Genomic DNA, 18,973 nt, shown 5'->3' with positions numbered 1-18,973 from the left:
TTAGCGGACACTATCGATGTTTGAATGACGTACGCCGCTTGTCAGGTGACATGTGGATGCCACCTCACTCCTCTATGGCATATGCCATCTTACTCAAGCTCTACTTATCCCTGATGATCTACTCCATGATGACTATATAAAACACAACATGGTGTGTTGGTCTGCTGCCGTTGGGGGTGGGTACAAAGATTCAAAATTTGAACATGCACCGAGGTAAAACAATAAGCTAGAATTATTTAGACAGAGAGATAACGATCTAGATCCGCCCCTCCCTTTTCAATTCTCCCAGAAAGCCTTCCTCCTTCCCCACTCTCTTTCCAATCCCCTCTTCTTCCCCTGTCTTCCTCGCGCACCCGCCCGCATTGATGGGTTCCACCCTCCTCGGCCTCATCCCCACCTCGCCGGCCCTAACGTGAGGCCCCGAGCTGATCCTCCTCCGCGCCGCCGGCCGTTCACTACAACTTGTCTGCGGAAAGAGGCAGACGGAGATAGGGAGAGGAGAAAAATCGCTGCTTTTGGGAGCTTCCTGCCCCGACGATTCAGTGCGGACCGATCCGGGCGCCGCGATTCGGCTCGGGGCTGGGTGCTGGTCCCGTGGAAATCCAGCGTCGTTTACCCCCATGCCGCGCCGGCGGGGGGGAGGGCGGATCTTCGCGGCGTTCTTCCCTTCAGTCCTGTCGGCTGCTGCCCGTCGATTTTTAAGGTGGGGTTACCTGCATTCTCGGAAAATCTGCGGAGGGTTTCAGTAGGGTCCCGGCTGTGCTACGAGTATGAGTCCTGTACTTTGTGTGGGTTTCTCTGGGTAAAATTTGAGATAAAGGCCGGTTTTGGGGGGACTTGTTAGCTGCTGACGTTCTGTTGTTGATTAGATAGTTTAGCTGCATTTATGTTACCTATCTCTACTTTCCTCTGATTTTTCTTGTGTTTGTATGTGCCATCCTCGCGTGCAGGTCATAGATATTAGATAGTGAGTGGGATGGATGTGGAGAAAGCTGCATCCAAGGGACATGGCTTCTTTGGCCTGTTCGATTGGGGCAAGAGCAAGAAGTCCAAGAGGCGGCTGTTCAGCGGAAGTGGGGGCGTTTCTCCGGCACCAGGTAAGCAAATGTGTGTTACACATACCCACAAATGTAATCATGGAAATGAGCTTACACGCTAATCCATCTTTGCAGGGAATACTGTACATGGGAAGGAAGTTGATGGCAGCGCGCCAAGTACACCGTCGAATTCGGTGCGTATTCTGGTGCAATCGTTCTTATGATTTTGTTGTCCACAGTTCTCTTTGCTGCTTAACATCGTTCTTATGAGTCAATCTATGCACACTGGCAGATCCTTGAAGATGCGAGTGAGCATAGTTGTTCATCCTCAGTAATTGATGACGAAGCTCGTGTGAGGAGGGGACCAACCGTTGTAGCCAGGCTTATGGGTTTGGATTCCATGCCCATGGCAAGCTCAACTGAATCTTACGCTATGCCTTCAACCGTGCAACAAACCTTCCAAAATAATGTCCATGATGAGTTTATTGGAAGAAGCTATTTTAGCAGTCCTAGTCCTCATAAGATGCCAAGTAGTCCTATTGACCGGTTTAGAATGGAAGCACTGCCTCCAAGATTTCCCAAAAGAACACTTTCAGTGGCTCAGCATAAGTTATTCTCCCCTGTGAAGAATCCTACTCATATATCAAGAAGAAATGCTGCTGACATAATGGAGGCAGCATCTAGGATAATTGGACCTGGAGTTGAGAATACTAGCGCTTACAGAGTTCGTGATGTTGGATACTCAAATGATGTGCGTGCTTTCAATCCAACAGAGATTGCAAGAGTCCAGCAAATGTCTCAAGCGGCAAAGAAGCGTGATGGCTTAGCGTCTTTGAAGTCACAGAGTGCAAATTCTTTGGATGGAAGTTTGATCACTTCAGAGACCACCTCTTCTTCCAGGGTCTCACAGTCAAATGGAGGTGCTCCAGTTGGTCCAAAGGTCAAGGCTGGCAGTAGATCATCGCCAGATTTGAGAGGTACACATGTCCATGGAAGAGAAGGTATAAGCAACAACAGTAGGAAACTTGCAACTCGTACAGATCCTGAACATAACATGGTTGAGAGAAATGGGTGCAACCAACAAAAGAGTAATAACCAAGTGGGCAGGGCAAGTTCTTCCAATGTGCTCGTGCAAAATAACAGGAAGCAGAATGCTATGTGTGTTGAGCACAAAGTGAATTCAAAGACAGCAACCCTCAGCCAGCAGCGAAGCAACTTGCATTCAACAAATGCTGCTCCCAAGAAGGCTGCAGTCACCAGCACACATGCTGGAAATAGTACAAAAGGGAACAAAAAGGCGGAATTGCAGCCAACCAAATACGCAAATAGAAGAGTAAATTCAGCAGCCAAAACAATTCCCAAGCCGAGAAGATTGCCAGATGGGAGGATGCACTCAAAGAAAAGCCAGTCAAGTGATAAAATTCTCGCCGACAGAAGCCCAAGGCGTGTCCGGCACAATATTGTGATAGAGGAGCAGTCATCTTTTTCCACAAACAAAAAGAAAATCAGCACTGAGATTGTTTCGTTCACATTTACCTCACCAGTTGATAAATTGAAACCATTACCTGGTTCTCATTTTCCCAACCATTCAGTGGAAACACGTTCAATAGAGAATGTGAACGCAGTATCAACTTCAAGCAACACATCAAATGCTGAGTCTGATATCATAGATGGTGATTACTTGAGACTTCTTCTTGACCAGAAGTTGAAAGAATTGACTTCTGGGGTGAGGTCACCTTATTGTAAACCAGACAAAGGTGTTAGAATATACACGCCTTCACCAGTTTTGGATGATATGGCATCAACATGTGACACATCTAGCATTGCATCTACTGATTGTGATAGGGATTCCATACAGTCTTTCAAGGATGGAAAAGCCAAATTACCCCTGACAGATGTTGCATCAAAAAGTGGGCAGGTATGTCATTTGAGACACTTTTTTCCTATACACCTATTTCTTGTCAACTATAAGTTCTATGAATGTTATTTTTCTTCTAAGCAATGCTATATAAATTCTGACTTTAGCATGCAGGAAAATAAATGATTTTGTTACCTAGTTATGCATAGTGTTATTTTTTCTATATAGCTATTATACATGTGCATATATTCTAGAACATGGATTAGTATTTGTGGTTAGTTTCTTTTTCTCTTTTAAGACAAAAAAGATTTAGACATTCGGTTAATAGTGCATCATAAACAAGCGGAATCTGTCTTATCCATTAGAAGTAAGATTAACAAATTGAGATTTGGGTTTGTACATGACCAGTTGTGAGCAAAGTTTAAAAGACTGATCAAAGCCTACAATTTTATATTTTCATGACAGATTAAGAATTGGTTTGCATGCTAACGATTTCTCTTTATCGCCAGTCATCTCAATCTGGGAAGTATGATAATGATTTCATCGATCAAGTGGAGTTAGAGCATCTTCACTTAAGCCCCCATTCTGCATGGGAAGCTTCTCTTTCAACAGAAACCTGCAGCTCTGCAGAGAGCTGGAGAAACACAAACAGTGAGTATTGCTTCTTGGTTGTTGCTATAGCTCTAGCCACAGATCTTGCTCAAAACCTTCACTATTTCTTTCATTTGCCTTTCAGATTCAAGGTTTAGTTCAACAGAAGGAGCACCAACATCTGCACACGATGGTAGACTCCTAGAAGCAGATGCTTTATCAGAATATTCTGACACAGCTTCATCAATAATAGTGACTACAGCTGAAATCAACCCATCAGAAAGTAGCAGCTTGTGTCATATGGACCGCAGGCAGGAGATACACTTTTTAAGAGAAATACTGAACTCTACTTCTCTTACTTGTTGTCACCCTTGCTCTCTTTTGGAGCGATTTGGTAGATCGGATATCCTAGATCCACATCTGCTGGAAGAACTAAATGGCAAATGTAGATTGGCAGTGGGTGAAGAAGAGGGCAAAACTTTCAGAATGATTCGAAGGCTGCTCTTTGACTGCACAAATGAAATGTTAAGCCTGAAATGTGCATACTACTTCAATGCTGGCTACAACTCATGGTTTATGGGGATGGCAGTTCTGCAGAAGCTCTCGCCGGAAGAAATCTACCAGGAGATGAACAGTCTGAAGGTGGCTGAGGAATGGATGGTGGATGAACTCGTGTACAGAGAAATGAGTGGTCCTCTCGGGAGTTGGGTTGATTTCAAGATGGAATCGTATGAAGCTGCCAAAGACGTTACAGCAGAGTTGCTAGGGTCCTTGATTGATGAAATGGTTGCTGATCTTCTATATTGGTAGTTTGATCACCCAATTGTGTATGTTTTCGTCTCAAGGGCGACAATGGGGCGCTATCTGATGATTGATCATTGGCTGCAGGAGGCATTCTTCACCTTTTTTGTGGGACCATTTTGAGCTGTCATGATGTAGAAAATAGCAAAGCATGTCAAATTTTAACATTGTTAATGAAAGTATCTGGGACTGTATGTTGTACAATGCGACATCTTTAGCTGTATGAGTGGTGTAACTGTGAGGGTAATTTTTTGTCTGCTGAGAACAGAGCACAAACTAGCTTCTCTTTCAGCTGCATTTATCCCATGACTTGAAAAGGCAAATATTCGGTGGAGCTGGCATATGCATGTCCCAGCTATGTAATACTGAAAACGGGTGTATTATCTTGCATTTGCTTGTGGATTGCTATCCTCACTTCCTCAGGTGACTGTGTTGTTCTTGCTATTTCCAAGCTATGTAGTACTAAAATCTGACAAACCATTGTAACCTGAACAGAAGAATCTGAGCCGACGGTGTTGTGTCCAAGTGTTACTCTAGCTGTTTCTTAATATCTATATACTTGGGGTTGTTCTAAATCAAACTCGATATTGTATATATTGAAAATACCACTATATAATAGGCATATCCTTCAGTAATCAATCATGTTCTCATAAACCATCCTAATCAAAGGATCATGTTCAATAATTACTTGCTGCTGGTTGCTCATTTTCTCCTGTATATTTGAGAATACATATCTGGCCAATTTCTAATGCTTATTGATTGTGGATTTTGTTCCCTTGGATGCTTATTGCAATTGTAAATCATGGTATTTTGTGTTGAGGTCTTGAGCCATGGTATTTTGAGGGGATGCTGAATTGCGTGTAGGGAAATTGGCTACTTGCATGTATCTACTAAACTTGGCCTTGTATTAGGTTCCCAGTATAGGGGATGCTAATCAGCGAGTAGCTTCTGACGATGAAATAGACAACCTGTGTTTAGTTGACTGAAGGTCTTGCTCAAATTAGATGTGCATTATTTCTGGGTCCAGTAGCGATAATTTTGTACCCTCCCTTTTCTTTGCCAGGGGAGAAGTTATCCTATGCTATATGATTAGGTTGCCCTGCTGTTTGGGACTTCGCTCCAGCATTTGCCGTGCTTGCCAAATTTCATAAAGATGTATACGGACACTCAACTGATGTGAACTATTCTAAGTTTCTAACACCCTTTCTGGATCTGACTTTTTCCCAGGCTGCATTGAAAGGTGGTTTCGGGTGAGGATCTTTCTGCTCTAAACTCTTCAGAATCGCGGGGTATGGGGGTGCTCAGAATGGGAACTCACTGTTTAATGCATATTCAAAAGGGTATATGCCTGTGTGCTCATTTGGGGATTTTCAATTTGTGGTAATATTTGTTTTTTACATTTACCTCTATGTAATTAATTCTTGCTATCTTCATGTTGGTACCGTGCCTATGCAGTTGGGAAAACTGAGTAGAGAATATATTGAGAAGGAATTAATTACGACTGGACTGTCGTCTGAAGCTGTACATGGTATCATTGAAGTGCTTTCTCCCAAGTCACTATCCAAACTTGCATATGTTTTGAGAAAAGAAAGGGAAGTCCATCGTGGAATCCTCTGAGAGAAGAAAGGGGGGCTACTGTTCATGCCTCATATGTTGATATTCCCATGCAGAGGTGCCGGGCCTGCCGGCCTGGTGTTGAAACCGTTTCTGACTTGAAGAAGCTCTTCTCATTTGCTGAGCAATATGGTTATGCTGATTGGATCTGTTTCGATGCATCTGTTGTTCGTGGCCTTGCATACTAGAGTTAGATTTTTCCTTTGTTTTGCCCTTGACAGATTTTGTTCTCTGCCTCTTAGAACTGCAATATTTGTTTTTGCCTTGTTCTTAATGCCCATGCTCTCAGTATCTTGCTTTGTACTAAGTGTTAAGTTATTACAGAATGGCTTAAAATATGTTCTAGCCAGATCAAGAATTTCTGTAGCAATCAGTGTAAAAATGAATTTGTTCTTGGCATAAGTTGTGGTAATATTTGAAGCCCTGCTTTTCATACATCTCTAACTTGGATGCTCCTACTCGATGCAGATATTCTATGACTGGCCAGTTGACACAGAAGAGGGATGTCTACAGCAGTACAGCTTTGGCGTGGTTCTTCTGGAACTTCTGACCGGAAGGAAACCAGTAGATCACACAATGCCTCGGGGACAACAAAATTTAGTCACTTGGGTATATCTACTAGCATGCTCTTTCCATAGTTGCTTATTTGTGTGTCTTTAGTGATTTTCCCTGTGTTAATTCTAGTAGTAAAATTGAAACTGTAAAATTTAAAAAGAAAATTGTGGGAAGAAAACGACTCGATTTAAGGAATCTGATTGAGATGTATTTGGCCAAGAGCAGTACATTGAAATGTAGGAATGATCATCTAGCTGAAGCGAGCACCATGTTGCAGGTTCATCATTCAAAATCCTGACAGTAACTGGCTGACTTGATACCCGTATGCAGAGTGACACCGTTTTGACAAGTTAGGTTAGTTTGGTTTGAATTGCTGAAAATCCTGACAGTGACTGGCTGACTGGAAACCCATATACAGAGTTACAGACTGATACGTTTCTAAAAGTTAAATTAAATTAGTTTGGTTTTTGAATTTACCACTATTTAACTCACCAGTGGACTTGAACATCAAACTAATTAGTCCAGCTTCCAGTACTTCAACCAGTTAGTACCTGAACACCTAACCTAACAGGAAACTGGATGATAACCAACCACACACATTTCCTATTAAGAATTGGATTTCTCTGATGGCTCATATTTTTGCTGGTTCCAGCTGGTAATTGATGAGGAATTGGTACTGATCCATCGCAAGAATCTCTCCGGTAGCAAGATCAGAACCAACATGCAGCATAACATTTACTATATAGCTAATCTGGTTGTGTGAATTCAGGCTACTCCAAGATTGAGCGAAGACAAGGTCAAACAATGCATAGATCCTAGGCTGAAGGGAGAATATCCTCCAAAGGGCTGGTTCAGAGTTATTACCCTGATCAACTGTGGCGTTACTCTTTGCACTCTCATCTGCAGCTTGCTGCGGTGGCCGCTCTATGTGTGCAGTATGAAGCAGAGTTCAGACCCAACATGAGCATCGTTTTGACTGTGGCTCCAGGTGCTAAAATCCGTCGCCAACTGGCCATGGTCTATATGCGGCTTCTGCGGAAGAGTAGATGCATATCCATTCCGAGCCCCATCCCCGTTCTTTGTGACTCTGTCTACTCTATCCATCTAACTGATAAACTGAATGTCCCTATTGTTCGTTGTCCCTATGAAGAAACTGGAAATATTCTGTTATTGGATGGGCAGAGATGACCCAACATTGTATGTGTTGTAAGAGTAGCCAGCAGTGGTGTACCTCAATTTTGTTTCTGAACATTCATTCTGTTTACGGAGCAATTGAGAATTATGAAATACGGAGCACCAGTATATGCAAATACAAGTGATGCAATTTTGGTGACCCTGCAATTTTGTGCCTTGGAATATCCCCTTGCTGCTTGATATATACACTTTATGGTTGATTTCAGACACCATATACAGCCCATGCTTGATTTTGACAGCTTTTATGCACTTAAACATAATTTTGACAGCATATATACACTTCATATCATCACACCTGTATCTCAGAAATTATCACAATCATATATACTAGGAGTTCACTTCTCGATAATTATCACAATCATCGCACCTGTATCACAATCATCACAAATTATCACTGAATTTTGACAGCATATATAACTATGAGTTTCATTTCTCACAAATTATCACAATCATCACACCTGTATCACAATCATCACAAATTATCACTGAATTTTGAGAGCATATATAACTATATGTTTCATTTCTCACAAATTATCACAATCATCACACCTGTATCTCAGAAATGAACACAAACATATCATCTTCATGCAATAAAATCAGAGCTTCCTTTTCCTTTTTGGCGTCAACTTTTTCTTGGATGCTTTCGAGCTTGAATGCTTGTCTGAATTATTAGGTGTTGCTAGAGAAGAACTTGCTCCAGATGGTTGCAGTTCATCTTCTTCAGCTATGGCCATACTAGTCAAGATTCTATCGCCGTGGATCCAAAATATTCTCAGGATGCAGGCACTGAAGCCTCCGCCGCCGTCGGAGCCGGGAGAGGCGGTCGGGGCGGGGCGGGGGAGGCCGTAGGACCGGGGGCAGCTGGCGGAGCTTGCTCTCCCCCTCCCGCGGCGGCGGCGGCGACGGCGGGAGAAGCCGCAGTTTTGGCGAAGAAGAAGCCGCGAAGTTGTTTTCCCGTGACTGTTCCCTCCGTTGGATCCCTCGTGTAGGCTGCTACCCGTCCGATTAAAACTGACGGTGGATGAAAGCACGCGGTGCCTTTACCATGGCAAGGCACCTGATCTCGTGCCTTCCCTCCCTCTCGCTGCCGTCGCTCGTCTTCCTCCCTCGCGCGAGCGCCGCCACCCCTCCCTCCCCATCCCGCTGCGCCCCTCGCTCCGTCGCTCGTCCTCGTCGTCGCGCGAGCGCCGCCACCAGGTTGATCTCTCCTTCGATTCTCTCTCTCCCGGCCGTTTCTCCTCCCATCACCTCACGAATGGATCCCGCCCTTTAGTTCCCCGTTTCATCTCCTTAATCTCCCCCAACTCGTAACTGAGGCAAAGATCAAGGTAGGGCGGCCGCCCTACCTTCCCTACTGGGTCCTCCGCCCGTGCCCCTATATGCTCAGTTAAGTTGCCGTTTAGATCTGACACAATTTTTTTTGACCAAATTTAGATCTGACACATTTACAAGCATTGCTGTTGGATTATTGGGTCTGTAAAATTACCTTTTTCTGTATTTTGGTTTAGGCATGTAACTTTTAGACATCTGCCTTTGCTGTGGCTAGAGAGAAGTAGGATTTTCTCAGAAATAGACAGAGGGAGGGTGTATTTCTGATCCAGCAAGTTGCAGGCTTATGCTGAGAGTTTTCAATCGCGATTGCTCAAACTAGCAAGTCTGATGGCTTTGTTGATCTTTTTTGTTCCACGCAATTGTTGTTTTTATGCATTACTGTCACAACGAGTTGTTGCTTTTCTACCTGTTGTTTACTGTGACAATGTCGAGACAAGAGCACAAGGAACTGCGACTGCGGGCTTTCTCTGTATTTGTGTTACCATGTTATTGTTTCGGTCAATCTTGTGTCGCTTGATGCAGTTTGTCTTAGTACCAATATAAACTGCACTATCTGGTCTACATTTTTTAACTGATCTCATTCATTTTATTCATTTGTAGGACTAACCGGGTTGGCACCAAATGTCGTCGAAGAAGATAGAGCTAGACCACAAGGACATGGTTCATGATTCTGCCATTGACTACTATGGGAAGCGCCTTGCCACAGCCTCCTCAGACTCCACTGTGAAGATCGTCAACATTGGAGGCGCATCTGCTCCATCCCAGCTCCTTGCCACCCTCACTGGCCACTATGGCCCCGTGTGGCGTGTTGGATGGGCTCATCCCAAGTATGGTTCAATTCTCGCATCCTGCAGCTATGATGGCCGTGTGATAGTATGGAAGGAGGGTGCGACTGGGCAATGGTCGCAGGCCCATGTGTTCAGCAACCACAAGTCCTCAGTTAACTCCATTGCTTGGGCTCCATATGAGCTCGGCCTTTGCCTTGCCTGTGGGTCTTCGGATGGTAGCATCTCTGTCATGTCCATGCAGCCTGATGGAGGATGGGACACTGCAACCATCGAGAGGGCACACCCTGTCGGCGTCACAGCAGTCTCCTGGGCTCCAGCAACAGCGCTTGGTTCCATGGTTGGCTCTGACCAGCTCGTCCACAAGCTTGTATCAGGTGGATTTGACTGTGTTGTCAAGGTGTGGGAGTTTGTCAACGGTGGCTGGAAAGTGGAGAGCGCTCTGGTCTCTGACATGCACGCAGAATGTGTGAGAGACGTTTCATGGGCACCGGTTCTTGGCCTGGCGAAGTCGACCATTGCCAGTGCTTCCCAAGACGGCAAGGTCGTCATCTGGACCAAGGGGAAAGGAGGAGACAAGTGGGAAGGAAAGATGATGCGTGACTTGGAGGCTCCGGTGTGGAGGGTGTCCTGGTCCTTGACAGGGAACATACTATCCGTCGCTGCTGGTGAAGGTGCCATAACACTGTGGAAGGAAACGTCGGACGGGCAGTGGGAGCAGCTGTGGACGAAGGCGTCAGGCGAGCCGCAGGAGCAGGCGACGGAGGAGGTCATCGCGGCACAGTAGGGGGAGCAAGCCTGCGCTGCATATGCATATCTCCAGCTCGTTTCGAAACCGTTACTTTGTCTTTATAGTACCCAATGCTGTTATTATTATTATTATTATTACTGCTACATGTTTTGATCACCGGTGTTAACTGATACAGATAGAGATATTCGCCTTTTGGTGCATGTTGTTCTTCTGCTGCATGGGTAGTGCTCTGATTGCATTGTAAAAACCTGTTGGTCTGAAATTGTTTACTCTTGGAACAATGTATCATCCTTTCTGAAGTGTTATATTTCCTGCGCTAGCTTTATGCTACTCTCCGATCCTCCGATTCATATTAATTGTCTCAAATTTAAGTATCTAGATACATAATACATTTGTAGATGTATCTAGATACATGTAATATTTCGACAACTAATATGGATCAGAGGAAGGATATCTGTGTGTGCGCACCTCAATGTCAGCATGTGGCTCCTTGTACACGGCCGGCGCAGGGCTCTGTAGTCGCCGGCCGCCGGAGATTAAACCCAATTTTGCTTAGAATAAGTAGTAACTTTATTCAAACTCTATAATCGTTATAGGTAGAATGTTTTGGATCATAGATACAAAGCAACTCATAATATAAGTAAGAATTACAATGAAATCTCTTGAAGACATATTCTCCATGATATCAATCTTTGCAACACGAATATTTTGTCGATGCTTCAATAAAAAAACTGCAATTAGACTTGAATGGCAATGCTGCCACTCGTACCCTGCACGAAGTTGACTATCTTCAAAGGTTTAAAAAAGCCTCTTGAGTCGCCCATCCAAAGAGATGGAAAGCCATAAGCGTTGAACGTACTTGGACCGGGGACGATCCCCTAAAAGTACAGGCCGTTGAACCACGAGATCTTCACCAAAACACGAAAAAACTCCAAAACCACACAAGACCATACCGACAAAATCACCATGACACATTGACATAAACTCATCAAATCCACATGAACGGATCTGCGAGGACACAAACTCGAAATCCGCAGGATCACACGCATCGAACCTATGGTGAGTAGAACTCTCTGGCCCCGTCCGCTAAGACACCGCCGCAGCAAAGGAAGAACAGAGTAACTTTATTCTCAACGACATCGCGTCCTCTGCCATAGCATTGCTGATGAAGACCACACAACTCGTAAAAAAAAAACAGCGAATACCAGGCCCCAAGGTTCCCCTCACCTCACAGCGCCAAGATGGCAGCAGGAGGCGAGAGGAAGCTGCGGATACCGGAGAAGATCAAACCCTAGTTTTCTTTGCCGCCGCCAGGCTCGAGATTAAACCCAAATGATACGAGAACTCCCAGCCCAGGTCAGCCCATTACCTATGTGGGCCAGCTCAGCATAATCTATTTGGTCCAGCCCAGCGAGGGACAGAAGACCCGATTGGAAGCCTCCTACGAACTCGAACCCTCGCTGCTGCGGTGCTGCCCGGCGCTGTCTCCTCCCCGGCTCCCAGCGAATCCTGCCGCTCCCCCGCGGCCAGGCGGCCACCGCCCTCTGCTCCCCGGCTCCCCGTTGCCGCCAACCACCCGCCTCGGGACGGGTTGGGACTCGGGACTGGAGAGCATCGCCGCCGCCAGCCACCCCGTTGCCGCCAACTACCCGCCTCCACCCAGCAACAAGCCTCCACCTCCTCCGCCGGCCGGCTCTCTGCCGCCTTCTGCCGTCAGGGACTCGCATCTCGCCGTCGCCTGTCACTGACTTGCCGTCTCCCCAATTGTCCACCCAAATCAGCAAATCCCCAATCGGTAGCTCCTTGCCCCCCTTCGCTGCCTCACCTCTCTCCCGTTTGATGCTATTACTCTTCTGTAATTTGTTGTTTCAAATTAATATCACGGGAGGACAAGATGAATGAGAGGAAATGACTCATTTTTTCACAGGAGGACAAGATGAAAAGGGTTTAGATGTTTTCATGATAATTCGTACAAGAATCATAAGGGTTGGTTGGAATATAGTGTTGATAAAAATGCAGTTGTTTGCTTTTATTATTTACTCTTGAAGCAACCAAGAGCTGAAAATCATTGTATTTGAAGCATTCACTAAGAGTGGGTTTATATCTTGGAATGATGGACCTAAAGTTCTTGATCGGCATGTTGGCAAAACATGATAGTAGTGCTCATAACAAAGCTAGACAACATTACGAGGCTTTCAAAACCAGAGATAAAATCTGCCACATGTGTTTGAACCATTGAATATTGTGTCCAAATTACTATCAATTGTCTTGGAAAATTTTGGTCAAAGCTATTTCGGCCCGGGGCGTGAGCAAATCCTGGCTCCGCCGCTGATCATACCTGCCATGCCATATTGTTTTAGTGAAGCTTTCAGCCTTTCAGTACCATTTTCGATGTGTTGTTTCAAATTTCATACCAATTGTCCGCTTGTACTATGCTTTTTCTTATGTATCAGGTGTCGTTTCCAGCGCTTGTTAGGTTTCACCCCGGGATGTGGATTAATACCATTTGTTGAGTCTTGTTGCCGAGCATGAGCAGCTTCTGCATACCAATTCTGTGCAGTTTCTTGCTTCTTATGTTTCTTCTTGTACTTGTGATTCTTAGGTAGCAGCTGCTTGTCAGTGGACTGGGCAAGATGTCTGGCAATGTGAGTTACGCTTCTACTCCAAAGTCGAAAATGAGATAATTATTGTGGTTCTTTGAGAAGGATGGTTCGTTTGAGCTGATTGCTTACTTGTTATCATGCGTAGCCAACCGGTGTTGACAACACTTTCCGGAGGAAATTTGACAAGGAGGAGTACTTGGAACGAGCTCGACAGAGGGAGCAGGATGAGAAGGTCCTCTTGGAATGCCATATTGTTTTGTCCAAACAATAAATAAATCAATCATATTCATACTTCTCTTTCATTGGATACATTGCTAATATTGTTCTGTGTTTGTCCCTTGGTTATCCAGGACGAAGCTCGGAAAGGCAAGGGTATGTACCATATCTAAATTTTATTCTGTTAAATCTGCACGCGGACTATTTTATTCTTACAAACCTGATTTATTTTCAACTACAAATGACAGATAGGGGTCCTCCTGTGCAAAGACAACCTTTGAAACATAGGGACTATGAAGTTGACCTTGAGTCTCGTCTTGGGAAGACCCAGGTTTGTGACATTGTGTAGGTTTCATATAAATTCGCTTACCATGCTTTTCTATGTTTCCTCGTGTTGTACAACCTGTTAACCCAATCAGTTATGATTCATCCTTTTCTTGCTTCTGTATGTCTGTAACACTCGCATGGTGCATTTTGAAATTCCATATTTTGGTTAAATTCCAACCTAGCATTTGAAACTGCATGTTTATGCTTGATATGAATTATTGGTTGTTGATTTATGGGCATTGAATGATTTATATATCATGCTATGATTTATTCCTTATGCTAATTTTTACCTGTACACATGGTCATATGGCTATATTGTGTAGCCTAAATCTTGTGCTAGGTGCTTCTAGACAAGCACCAAATTAAGTTAAGTAGTTAACATAAAAAACATCTTTGCCTGTAATTATCTTGTGTAGTGAAAGAAAGTGGTGAAGCTACCTTCAACTAAGCTCATAATGGAATACAAGCAACAGTAATTGTAGAATTGGATAATTGCATCACATTTTGTAGTTTATTTACCCTGACTATGCTGTTTGTTTATCTTCTACTCATGAAACGTGATTGCATTGGAGAACTCCTCTGAGTAGAACTGCTGCTGGTATCTTGAAAATACAGCATTGCAGCTGTGCTGTATTACCATTTACTAGGAGTCTAAGAACTTAAAACTCTTTGAGTAGCACAAGTGCTTCTTTAATATGAAACTTAAGAATGGTAAAGATGAAATTGTGCTTACATTTGAAGATTGGAAGAGTGAATGATTATTGCAAAAACTTAGTTACTCTAAGTTCACGTATGAATGTTTATAAGTATAGGCTGCTTGGTTTTGTCAGTTCTCCAATTATCATCAATAAGCTTCTTTTTTAATCTGCATTTAAACGGTAGACTCTCTTTTTTACTTACCAAATTCTTCATGGCCCCTTCTTTTGCAGGTGGTAACCCCAATTGCACCTTTGAGTCAGCAGGTTTGTCCCCAAATCCCACAAGACTTGTTATTTAATGCTACGATGTTTGTAAAATGTCCAGTTTGGCTTACTTCTTGGTATACATGCTGCTAGAGTATATATTCTGTGTTGTTTTGTCTGTTGTATAACTCGATGAGATCTTTATCAGAGGATCTTTTATGTGTGTTAATTTTGTTTTCAAATGCCTTGACAATCATTCAATATTCTTTAAATGCTTGATTCATCGCTTGCTTGGTCTCTTTAGCATGCCAATGTATGCAGTTTAGAACAGTGCTACAGAATTATTTTGCGTTGGGACTGGAAAATGACGATTTTTTTTGCGGCGAGAAAATGATGAAATATTAACAGTTAATTAGATACTGTTCCTGCTCGCTTCATCGCACATTCTCAGTTCTACCATTTTTCTGGCAGGCTGGATACTACTGTTCAGTATGTGAGTGCGTTGTTAAAGATTCAGCTAATTATTTGGATCATATAAATGGCAAGAAGCGTAAGTGCCTGCAATTTTTTATTAATATTTCAGTTGGTTATTAAACCTACCAATCATCACTTCATGTCTCATGTTTGAATGTTTGACAGACCAGAGAGCATTGGGCATGTCTATGCGTGTTGAAAGGGCATCACTCGAACAGGTAAGACATCTGAGCTTGTCTGTTGAGCCGAATCTGCAGTACCAAACTTATTTATGTATAATCAATTAAAATCATAAGATCTTTCAGACTTGGGTGATTAATTTAAATTGATATCATCCTCGCAAATAAATCATTTGGTTATTATGCAAGTTGAATTGACAAAAAAAACATGGTTACCTTCAATATCTATGTATGATAACGTTTTCTTCCTGCAGGTTCAAAAAAGGTTCGAGTCACTTAAGAAAAGGAAAGATCCAGGCAGCTTCAGCGAACAAGGTGAGATAATGCAAAAAACATCAGAGGCTACCATTCCCCCTTTGACTAGCTGTGAAGGAAGCCCACGCAATTGTCTATCAGATTGCTGCCGGAAAGTTAAAACCACCTCGTTCGCTTGTTCTTCCAGATTTGGATGAGAGGATATTGAAACAACAGCAAGAGGAGGAGGAGAGGAAGCGTCAACGCAAAGAAAAGAAGAAAGAGAAGAAGGTAAATGCAACTAAGCATGTACTCTTACTGCGCGTTCTCTGTTGTCATGATACTTATGGTAGAGTTCATAATCACTGGATATCAAATGGTTTCAGAAAGAGCAGGCTGGCCAGAATGAGCCTGAGGATATTGACCCTGATGTTGCTGCTATGATGGGTTTTGGAGGGTTCGGGACCTCGAAGAAGTGAAATGCTGCTGCTGCCGCCTCCGGTGGTGTCTTTTCAGCGACTTGTGGCTTCTGAAGACATGGTCGAGAGGCTGTATGCACTTGTATCCCAAGACAGCGTCAGACACAACTCGATGATGTAGAGCTGCAGGGTGGGATTAATCTCCTATAACTCTTGAACAAATTGATTGTAACTGCTGCATGATAATGCCTGTGCAAGGAGGCTGTATGCACTTGTATCCCAAGACAGCGTCAGACACAACTCGATGATGTAGAGCTGCAGGGTGGGATTAATCTCCTATAACTCTTGAACAAATTGATTGTAACTGCTGCATGATAATGCCTGTGCAAGGAGGCTAGCATCTAGACTGTAATGGACGACAGGACGAGGTTGTATAAGTGTGTGATCACCCGAGACCTTTGCGCGTGTGTGCTTCCAGCTTGGCTGGAAAAAGACCTGGGTAACATTTTGTATTCCGTTGTCTTTTGATAGTGGAATTCGAACGGATCGCATGGAAAAAAAATAAGTGTGTGATCACCCGAGAAACCATTTTAATTTTGAGAAATAGCAATTGTCGGTTCAAGTGCTCTGTTTTGCCTATGCTTATGTGTGAAACGATTGGGGTTTTTTACTTCTTTTTCATCGGGGGCCAACTTAGTCCTATTTTTTTAATGCACATTTTATAAATAACTGGTCCATCATGGGTCATAAACTAGACCGAGCATGTCTGACCGGCTGGAGTGGCACTTTGACCACCGGCTTGTCGTCAGGGTCGGACTTGGCGGGTGATTTCCTACCAGCTGCGGCTGGAGTGGTGTCTTTTCGTTGATGTGTGGCTTCTGAAGACATGGTCCAGGGGCTGTGCACTAGCGTCAGACACAACTCTATGGTGCAGACTGCAGAGGGCAGAGCTGCAGAATGGAGATTAGTGTCCTATAGCTCTGAACAAATTAATTGTAACTGCTACATGACAACCAGTGATTCAGAATGTAATGAACGAGGTTGTTTAAGTCGGTGATCCCTCTAGAAACAATTTTAACTTTGAGAAACAGCAATTGTTAGCTGAAGTACTCTGTTTTTGTCTGTTACTGTTGAGAAGGGGGTGGGTGGTATTTCTACTGTTGCCGGCTCTCTGGCTGAAAAATGTTTCAAGCGATTTTCATTTCATAGTAACTAAATAGCCTGCATTATAACTATTTTCTAAGACACATACTACTTCGGTAAAAATTATGTTGGATAAGTATATCAAATACGAGTATGTTTCTGAACCAATCTTCAGTCAAAAATGTTTCTGAACCAAAATTGTTGCAGCCAGTACATCTCATGGGCAACATAATTTGTTTGAAGCTACAAGACAGTCACATCACATTGTTGCTAACAAAAAAAGGAACTTTTCCTTTACATTGTGGTGGATCACGAAGCTACAGAAGACATAGATCTACGTGCTCAAGAGCAGTGATAGCGATGTAGGCGATGGCCACGGCGTCGTCTCGTCCATGCACTTCCTCAGCATCTCCGGCGAGAAGTCCGGGCAGGGCAAGCCGTAGATGATCCCGTCGGCCGCTGGCTCTTCAAGCTGTGTCGTCGTCAATGCTCCGTTGTTCTGGTCTTCTGCGCATGGCGGCGTGGCCAGATCGCCCCCTGAGCCATCCACCACCACGTCGTTGGGAATGGGATACGAGGCCTCGAACTCTTGTTCCATTTCCTGCCAGAAGCTGAAGCGCTGATGATCGATGACGTTGTTCTGGTCTTGGCCCATGATGATCTCTGCAGCATCTTCCTCGGGCTGAGATGCTGGTGCATATGCCGTCGTGGCCAGTTCGCCATCTTCCTTGTTACATGTTTTTCTTTTTGTGTTTTCAGATTAATATTTTTTATCTTCGCCCTTGGTACACGTCTTCGGCCCCTTTTGGCTAGGCGGAAAAAGCACTGCTTTTATCGTGACCCTAGTAAATCACCGTTCTCGACTTTTCGTTTTTTGGACGATTTTGGCTTTACGTTTTTTGGACGATTTTTGCAGGTCGAAAAAAATCACCGTTCTTGACATTTTGTGGGCTTTAGCCACTATTTATTTGTATTTTTGGCCGATATTTCGATATCGACTTTTCGTGGTACAAGATTTTGTGATGTTTTTGACCGTTCGAAGAAGAATCATTAGCTGTGCAATTGATCGACCAACTAAAATACAGATCATTAGTTTTTAAATGTGTTGCACATTAACTTTTAATGTTTTTGACCGTTCGAAGAAAAACTATATATGGATGTAAGAAGCACCAGCTTCATTTGTTTGCTTATGTTGCTATTAGCTGTGTTGGTAGTGTGCGTGCAACCTGTTACACACTCACACGCTGCCTATTCGTGAGGCAATATCAGGTCAAGTTCATGAAGTTCCTTTCTTGAGTTGAGAAGAGGTAATAACACCCATGTTCCAACTAGTTGAGAGGTGAGAGCAAAGTAGTCCAACTTTTTGTAAAATGGGGTGGGCTAATCCTAATACTTGAGATGCATCAAAAAGATCCAGACCAATCATGAGGTGACACTTGAACTGTTTAGTCGGTCTTGTTTTTGCTGAAAAGACCCTAGATCTTTTTAAATTTTTCCGCGAATTCTCCCTAAAGCACATCGTTTCGTGTCCATTTCTCTTCCCCCCGCGGCCTGCTCGAACCCTAGATTTTCGGCCACCCACGACGACAATTCGATCGGGCGGCTGCCACATTAGAGCAAGCAGGTGGTGAGTGAGCGTTAATGAGGACGAATCTTGGGACGGAGCGGACTACACTCGGGCGAATGGGCGGCGGCGCTGGAGGCGCCGAAGTAGGCAGTGGAAGCAAAATTTGGCACGAAGAGGGCGGCGACTGCTGGGCAAAGGTTACGGATGAAGCCTATTGGATCTGTCGTCCCATCTACGGAGGTGAGGCTCGGGCGGCATCGTCTCAAATCGCCGCCGACGAGGAGCCCCTTGATAGCCCACGGCGTCGTCGAGGCGGCAAGGCAAAGAGAGGGGAGACGCAGCGGTTTCCTGGAGAGATGAAGAGCTGGGGGCTTTTTTGTAAAATAATCTG

At 44.0% G+C, this 18,973-nt stretch overlaps 3 protein-coding genes across 4 annotated transcripts; all 3 read left to right on the top strand.

The window, feature by feature from the left end:
- The first annotated feature begins 181 nt into the window (after positions 1 to 181).
- On the top strand, positions 182 to 4,709 carry LOC100823037. Its single transcript, XM_003563226.4, has 6 exons — positions 182 to 703; positions 951 to 1,097; positions 1,173 to 1,231; positions 1,330 to 2,955; positions 3,405 to 3,546; positions 3,632 to 4,709. Exons 2-6 carry the CDS (start codon positions 977 to 979, stop codon positions 4,294 to 4,296), a joined length of 2,613 nt encoding a protein of 870 aa, XP_003563274.1. The 5' UTR covers positions 182 to 703; positions 951 to 976; the 3' UTR covers positions 4,297 to 4,709.
- A 3,977-nt stretch (positions 4,710 to 8,686) lies between these two features.
- Positions 8,687 to 10,837, top strand: LOC100827135 (protein transport protein SEC13 homolog B). Of its 2 annotated transcripts, none has more exons than XM_010242230.3 (2): positions 8,687 to 8,847; positions 9,583 to 10,837. In XM_010242230.3, exon 2 carries the CDS (start codon positions 9,604 to 9,606, stop codon positions 10,552 to 10,554), a length of 951 nt encoding a protein of 316 aa, XP_010240532.1. In that variant the 5' UTR covers positions 8,687 to 8,847; positions 9,583 to 9,603; the 3' UTR covers positions 10,555 to 10,837. The 2 variants fall into 2 exon arrangements, with proteins under 2 accessions (XP_010240532.1, XP_003563373.1); XM_003563325.4 differs by lacking the exon at positions 8,687 to 8,847 and adding an exon at positions 8,867 to 9,036.
- A 1,115-nt stretch (positions 10,838 to 11,952) lies between these two features.
- On the top strand, positions 11,953 to 16,434 carry LOC100829988 (zinc finger matrin-type protein 2). The gene is made up of 11 exons (XM_003563166.4): positions 11,953 to 12,313; positions 13,121 to 13,163; positions 13,267 to 13,353; positions 13,472 to 13,493; positions 13,586 to 13,668; positions 14,594 to 14,626; positions 15,038 to 15,116; positions 15,206 to 15,258; positions 15,474 to 15,534; positions 15,662 to 15,744; positions 15,840 to 16,434. Exons 2-11 carry the CDS (start codon positions 13,152 to 13,154, stop codon positions 15,930 to 15,932), a joined length of 606 nt encoding a protein of 201 aa, XP_003563214.1. The 5' UTR covers positions 11,953 to 12,313; positions 13,121 to 13,151; the 3' UTR covers positions 15,933 to 16,434.
- Positions 16,435 to 18,973: the final 2,539 nt, after the last annotated feature.

This window comes from Brachypodium distachyon, chromosome 1 (assembly GCF_000005505.3).
Source record: "Brachypodium distachyon strain Bd21 chromosome 1, Brachypodium_distachyon_v3.0, whole genome shotgun sequence".
Classification (NCBI taxonomy): Eukaryota; Viridiplantae; Streptophyta; class Magnoliopsida; order Poales; family Poaceae; genus Brachypodium; species Brachypodium distachyon.
This window is presented reverse-complemented; position numbering and strand designations above follow the sequence as displayed.